General features: G+C 34.9%; 1 protein-coding gene across 3 annotated transcripts; it reads right to left on the bottom strand.

Annotated features, from left to right (window-relative positions):
* Positions 1-2,069: 2,069 nt before the first annotated feature.
* Positions 2,070-7,320, bottom strand: LOC112460593 (male-specific lethal 3 homolog). 3 transcript variants are annotated; one of them, XM_025025352.1, is made up of 11 exons: positions 7,214-7,320; positions 6,962-7,124; positions 6,576-6,644; positions 6,366-6,475; positions 6,093-6,276; positions 5,659-5,844; positions 4,379-4,686; positions 4,059-4,271; positions 3,650-3,846; positions 3,487-3,571; positions 2,070-3,392 (listed from the first exon to the last, which is right to left on the bottom strand). In XM_025025352.1, the coding sequence occupies exons 2-11, from the start codon at positions 7,061-7,063 to the stop codon at positions 3,305-3,307; spliced, it is 1,542 nt and encodes a 513-aa protein (XP_024881120.1). In that variant the 5' UTR covers positions 7,064-7,124; positions 7,214-7,320; the 3' UTR covers positions 2,070-3,304. The 3 variants fall into 3 exon arrangements, with proteins under 3 accessions (XP_024881120.1, XP_024881121.1, XP_024881122.1); XM_025025353.1 differs by having other exon boundaries at positions 3,650-3,843; XM_025025354.1 differs by having other exon boundaries at positions 3,650-3,813.
* Between the last annotated feature and the right edge of the window lie 119 nt (positions 7,321-7,439).

The raw sequence follows: 7,439 nt of genomic DNA, 5'->3' as shown, positions 1-7,439 counted from the left end.
TATTTCCTGTTCCTATTGCCTGTTGCCTGGCATTGTGCAAGGGGCTTAATCCTTGTAATTTGTAAAAAAATAACGGCAAGGCCTATTGTGAGAATTATGTGTGCAAAACCAAAAAGGAAAGAAAACATTGCATGAAATTCTCATGAAATTCTTCAGGTCAATTAAATCAGTAGAATCGTTTGCAAGATTTTTAATTATACGTTGTATCTAATCTAATCTCTTTTCCGTATGTTGAACAACAAAAGATTAATATTTACATACGTGTTAGCAAAATAGTGCAGGCATTATTGACATCTTAACAAGTTAATTATTCTCATTAATTAATCAAGGTCTGGTCGAAGATTTTACTTTAAATTTAGAACGTAAACGTGAATATAGATACGTGCATATGTACCGTGTGGTGTTTGTGTGTATGTATGGGTATGTATGTATGTATAAGTGTGTGTGTGTGTGTGTGTGTGTGTGTGTGTACGCGCGCGCGCTGTATACGTATGACTAGAAAACATATGGAAGATAAGTCACTTAATGCTAGAAGTAGGTTTAGCTGCTGACATGAGGTGCAAGCCAGGCACAGAGCTCGAGTCGTTTTGCGAGAGAATACAAGGGGACATAGATAATGGGCGATAAGCTTACCGACGTGGCCGCGTTCCAAGCGTACGAGGCGGCTCCCGCACTCGTTTTGTGAATTACATTAAACGGCATAGTGACCGCCGTATACACGGCGTCTTGCAAGCCCATCCCCGAGACGCGCGTCACTGTGCACAGGACGAGCCGAGAGTTAATTTACGTTTACGGCACGTACGGTATGGAGTGACGGGTGGTCCGGTGCGGCCGCATTCGCGATAACACGACACCCGATATCCTTATTTCCCCTCACCTTCTCGTTCGTCGCGAGTATGAAGCGGGCCGAGCCATGCGGTTATAATCGCGCGAACATAAGGGTAACCTCGAGCTCGAGCGGGGAAAGGAAATTGCACCGTGTTGAATGCAAACGCACCGGATACCATTAAACTGCTCGATCGTAGTGATCGTACTCACCACTGCTGCCTGATCGTATTTCGGACCGGACTCGTCGCAAGCCTGCGATCTACGCGCGCATCACCGGCAACAACAAACCGACGGGAATGCAGGTGAATGCGCCATCTTGGAAAATGAGAGTGCGAACAAATTGCAAATTCCCGAATGTCATCCTGTTCTTTGCAGTTTGCAGTCGCATCGAATTACACTTGCCCTAGTCACTTGAAACGCGAGAGGTGTAACCGCGCGTTGGAGAGAAAGAGATAGAGAACGGAAAGTGCAGAAGATGCGATCACGAAGAGCTTTAAATTTAAATAATAGACGATATATTTATTCTTTGTAACTGATTTATATTCTTGTACCGCTTCTTTGTTTTTTCTTCCTTTCCAACGTACAAAAAATAAAGAAAGAAAATTTGATTTTTATCTGCTTGTATTTGATTAGAAACAAAAGTACAAAATTTTGACGCTAAAACCGGTACTCGTAGTCGGATCTTATTTCGAGATCGTCTTAAATAATGCTCTTAGGGCCTGAGCAGAATAGCTGACTTATAATTTTAAGACAATGTCTTGTACTTTAGGGCCAAAGCACATAACATGGCGTAGCGATATACGACGGTCGTAGTCCTCGACCTGACAAATCAAGATACGCCAAAGCTTGTGCGTTACTTACGTCCACGACTACGACTGTCATATGTGCTTTGGCCCTTAAATCTTTGTTTTTATAGTAACGCACAATACTGCTCTTTGTCTCTCAAGTCTTAAATGTGTGTACGAAGTGTCAACATTTGTAAGACTTGAGAGACACAAGACAGTATTGTGCGTTACTAAAAATAAAGATTTAGAACATAAAACACTGTCTTAAAATTATAAGTCAGCTATTCTGCTCAGGCCCTTAAGATTACACTTAAGATGGTCTTAAATATAAGATCCGACTATGAATACCGCTCATAATTTCCTAAACGTATAGTTATATAATTCATATAATTTCAAAGAGAGAAAGTGACATCTTGCGATGTTGAGAATTAATTTTCAATTCGCTACTTTCGCAGATTTCACATTTAACTTTCGGGTCTTTATTTATCTACAATCTATCGTGAGTTTTGCGCCATAAATAACACGCAACGTAATTTTATGTAAAAAACATATGATAGAAAAATATCACATCATGACAAAAAAGATTTGTACTAATGTGTGAGTACAAATTATATGTACTTAGTCATATAAAAAATAGATAAGTATAATGTAGATGTGTATCACGTTTTAGATTAGGGGAAGCGATGTATATAGTTTTGTTTTACACAAGGTGTCCCGTAAATTTACATAAATATCGGTAAAGACAACTTCACTATCTTTGCGTGTGTCATCTCGATATTGATTTTTACAAGAGGAGAGAGTTAGTTTTCGCTTTTAGCACAGCCTAATTCGCTGACTTTAAATGTTTTTAATTCAAAAACTATTATTACTATTAACTATTAGTCTCAATATTTTGATATTAAAGACAAGAAAAACGCTCTCTAGATACACAATTAATTTGAAACTTAGGGTAAATAAAAGCAAAAGACACAACTGTTGCACAACTGTTGACTTCGTCTTATCAACACACTGTTTTGATTTGTTCGTTCTAAAAGTAAGAGCCAATCACGTTTGACTGCTACTGAGCGGCTTGGTCTGCTGAACGCGACCAATAATAAATTTAATATAAACAAAAACGAATTACAACCGTTTCAGTCTTAAGGTTTAGACCTTCAGTGGAATATTTCACAATGATCTTAAAACTAATCGTCAACAATGCACAAATAAAATAGAAGTGTAGTCAAGTTCTTAAATCGTTGGTCGGCGGTGAAGTTGTTAAAAAAAGTAGAACTTATGGTATATCACGTAACTGACTGCTGTTTTTTGAATAAAATAAAACATGGAATTAGCTGACAATTCGAAATATTACACTGAAGAGGATCTAAACCTTAAGACTGAAATGTTGGTAATTCGTTTTTTATGTTTATATTACATTTTTTATTATTTATTATTCGCTATAAAATCAGCATTTTGTTCTTATTTACCTTAAGTTTCAAATTAATTTTGATATTAAGATTTTTGTCTTAAAATGGTTTCAAGAATTTACCCATAAGCATTGTTACAGTCTTTATGGGATACCTTGTACATATACATATATTATATATATGTATTTACATATATATACATATATGTACAAAATATACATATATGTACATACATATACAATTATATATATTATATATATAGTTATATGTAATAAACGTAAAGTATTGTTAAACATTGCTAGTTTGCGATGTCGTTCGATTTTCCATTTGCATATAAAATTGTTCTCCAAACCATTCCCTATGCATCTCCAGATAACTGCAAACATATTACATTATTAATACACTTTTATCACAAGATTATGACAGTTTAGTTATGACACAAAGTCATCTTGCTGTAATTCGCCACGTACCTTAGAAACATGTCTAAATATCTTAAAAGTACTTTTAATTTTTTGCTTGATATATCTGCGGATTGTAATAACTCGGGTAACTTAACTGAAATTAAACATTTGACTTTTTTACATATAGATATTTTTACGTAAAGATTTTATAATCTTGATAAAGACGACTTACCGAATAATCTAGTTAAGTGAATGGCACCGTAGTAAGTAGAGGGATTTGGAATTTCGCTTTGTTTTGGAACTTGAGGCATTAACCTCCACTTATTTGACTGTTGAAGTAAACAGTTTACTTGAGCGGATGTAACAGGCGGCATTCTTAACGTTACACCTCGCGGGCTAGAACAACGGGAACTTGTACTTGCTATGCTACTAAAACAAAACAATAATAAAAACGTTATATCTAATTTCAAACAAAGGATAAAATTCAGAGAAAGCAAAAATTTTTGTTAAATCATGCGATTGTAACATGCAATTCTAACAAAAGAAAAAGGAAATATCCCCGAAAAACAAGAGTTGTTGAAAATAAACTAATGAATTTATAAAATTTCTGTGATAGAGATTTGAAACCATTTGATTATTACCTTGATAAATTGCCACCGTCCTGCTTTCCTTCGTCGTAAGATCTTAATTGTCGATTCTCATCAACTGAGCTTACACGACACGATCGCAATCTTCGTTTAGAATTGCCTGACGGTTTAGACGCATTGTCCATCTCCAAATCATGTTCTTGAAATGGTGGTAAATGAGCATATTCCGTATCCTCAAATTCTTCTTTCGTGGATATTTCTAAATTTCTTTTAACAAAACATGGTTGTTTTTTATTAATGCAAACGGCAGATCTTAATGGAACTCTTAACAAAGTTTCAATCTGATTCGTATAAAAAAATGCATATGTATTTACTCAATTAATTCCTCCTTTGGTATAATGGTCGCTTGTTCGTTGTTTAGCAAGGAAGCTTTTAGGGAAGAATGTTGCTCCCTTTCTTGTCTGTACAACAGGAGATGAGGTAAAGTGAAATCGAAATATATGCGTAAGCCGTCCGCGACTTCTCTGCATATATTTACTTCGTTCACTGTTTTTTCTACAGTATTATTCGTTTTATTCCGTTGAGGTTTCTCTTGGATATTCGTCAACTGCGTCGTAGTGAAATGCTGTACCCAGGATTCCAGAATATTTATCACAGTAGGTTGCGCCGGAAGTACGACAAGCTGAAATAAATATCGGTGATATATTCGCATGATATTTGCCTTCAGGGAAAGATTAGTTCTTAACATAAATCATGATCTTTTGTATAATTTTCATTTAAATATAAAATTTAAATAAAATGTAAACAGGAATGATTTTTAGTTTAAAAAATATATTTTGCACCAATGCTATATAGGTTATACAGGATGTTCCAGGATTAAACAGGCCAAACTTGGAATATGAATTAGGATCTCAAAACAAGATAAAACTTTTTTTAAGGTATGCTCGCAAACACTTCGTTCAAGAGATATTTACTTCTGAAGTTACAGAACTATTATGAATAAATAATTTTGAAATAATGTAGGTTTATCCTTTTTACTGCTTTAAAGTAATCAAATAAAAGAATTATTCTCTTTACTGCTTAACAGTAATCAAAATTAAAATAATTATTCTCTTTACTGCGCTTTACAGTAATCAAAATTTAAGTAATAAATATCTTCTTCAAAATTATTTTACACCAATAGATTTTTTAAATGGGGTGTTCTCAAGCATAAAATATATAAAATATCTGTTTTAATGACCTTCGATCATTAAAACGGAGGATAGTGCAAGCGTGCGAAAAAATAATAGCACAATGTCAGTCAGTCACTCGTTGCACTCATCTCACCAATAGGTGCAACGTTTGTCTCCAGGATGGAAGCCATCATTCTAAACAAAATATTTAATACTGTTAAGCAATAAAGAGGTTAATTGTTTAAATTTTTATGACTGTTTATAGCAGTAAAGAAGATAAAGATAAACCTATATTATTTCGAATTTATTCATTCCTAATTCTGTAACTTTAAAAGTCAATATCTTTTGAACGAAGCGTTTGCGAGCATATCTCCAAAGGAAAATTTTTCTTGTTTTAAAATCCTAAATTCATATTTCAAGTTTGGCCGTTCAACCCGGGAACACCGTATATCTATTAATCCAAAAACTAATTACTAGCTTACCTTATTTTTATTACTTATTAGGTCATAATCCTGCTCTAGAATCCGTTTCAATGTGCTACCTATGTCAAGATCAACGCCTGGTTTCATACTGGCTCCCGATTGGCTGCCACCACCGCTGTCTTCATCATCACTCGTCTCGCCCATGTAATCAGAACTACTCTCTGTATCTTCTTCTGTGTTTACTTCCTATAAATTATATATGTAATTCTTATGAACCTTTGTTACTTTCGCAGTCCTCGATCTCCAATATTATACAGAGTTTAAACCTTCCACATAGCGTGGCAATATTAAGGAAATGATGCCACTTCACAATGCGATAACTAATCAGCGTCCAGATTTTTTTAAATTATTGCTACTATCTCTTTCTATTATTAGATTATAAAAGTTCTGAAACGTCTAAAATCAATTTTGTAGCTTGAAAATGAGATACTTACTTCTGTATCATAATCAGCGTGTTGGCCTGAACTGCCATCCTCGGAAGATCCGGTTGTAGCCGATGTAGCTCGGCTGCCACCGCTTCTCGCTCTATGACGAGGTTCTTGATGCTCTGTTTCGGTTAACCGCTCTGACATCTTATGGCTTCTCTTCTTGCGTTCGCGGCGATATAAATAAGCACCCCTGTTTCATTAGAAAAAAATAATATGCCAATTCATAAAAAAGTAATCATTAAATTTGTATAATGTTAGAGCAGTTTCAGGAATACGTACAACTGAAGCTGCGCTTTTTGTGCTAGATCTCGTTGAAGTTGACGATTCTCTTCTGTATCTTTGAGCACATATTCCTCCGTTACGCAACGGTCCCAAGACGAATTCCAACCCTTATGCAATAATAAAACATATTTACATTTCCTTAATGTACTTTAATATGATTTGTATAATTAAGTGGTTTTTCTTTCAGATCAAGCTTTTCTAACTCACTTGGAAGTGTATAAGGTATTCCACTGCTTTTCTACCTCTTTGATCTTTATTTACAATGACATCAAGCACCTACAAACAATTTTATAGTTAGTTTGAACTGCAAGCTACCGTATGATGGCAAAGTTACTTATATCTACTTATACAATATAAGTTTATTTCTATATTTCATAAATTTGTAATTTGATGTAATTTTACAACTTTAGGTTACCTCTACGTTTGCAATCTATATCCTTTTTATTACAAGAACATATCGATATTTATTGCTAAGTTTGGCATTAAATTTACATTTTACATTTATATTTGCACATGCACAGTAATACTATTGTAAAAAATGCAAATTAAATTCAAAGTATACGTATATATGTTTAACAATATATGTATTCTACCTTCGAGTCATACAGCACTTTCGCTTTCGTGGGATCTGGCTCGTAACACAACACTTTCTCTCCGTCGGAAAATTTGAATTTTGGCCCTCGTGTTGACACCATCGTAAATATTTAACCGTATGTAAGACAAGGGTATTTGAAATACATAAATTATCAGCCTAACCTATACGACAGTCGGATAGAGGTGAGTAACATCTATATAATTGATAACTATATTGATTCTACGACACCATAATGTTAACTTGCACAAACCGTTCAAATCTGGTGGAAGATCAACTTTGTTATTGTTTATAATCTGCCGTCAATTCTAAAGGTGTCTCCCCGGCACATTCGGCGTTGTGTACACCATTTTGGCTACGTTCCGATATATTCACAATGCTAATGGCTTTTGCACACAGGACGCGGAAACACTTGCCGCGCGGCAAGAAGCGACGCGGTAGCCAATAAACTTTTGGTTCTTACGGAAAAACAACACGTT

This window comes from Temnothorax curvispinosus, unplaced genomic scaffold (genome assembly GCF_003070985.1).
Source record: "Temnothorax curvispinosus isolate PA1 unplaced genomic scaffold, ASM307098v1 QBEX01010653.1, whole genome shotgun sequence".
Lineage (NCBI taxonomy): Eukaryota > Metazoa > Arthropoda > Insecta > Hymenoptera > Formicidae > Temnothorax > Temnothorax curvispinosus.
This window is presented reverse-complemented; position numbering and strand designations above follow the sequence as displayed.

Coding starts and splice junctions, on each gene's coding strand:
- LOC112460593 (XM_025025352.1), bottom strand. CDS start 7,063: ATGGTGTCAACACGAGGGCCAAAATTCAAATTTTCCGACGGAGAGAAA. Junction 6,277..6,365: donor CAAAAAGCGCAGCTTCAGTT/GTACGTATTCCT, acceptor CTAATGAAACAG/GGGTGCTTATTTATATCGCC. Junction 5,845..6,092: donor ACGCTGATTATGATACAGAA/GTAAGTATCTCA, acceptor TATAATTTATAG/GAAGTAAACACAGAAGAAGA.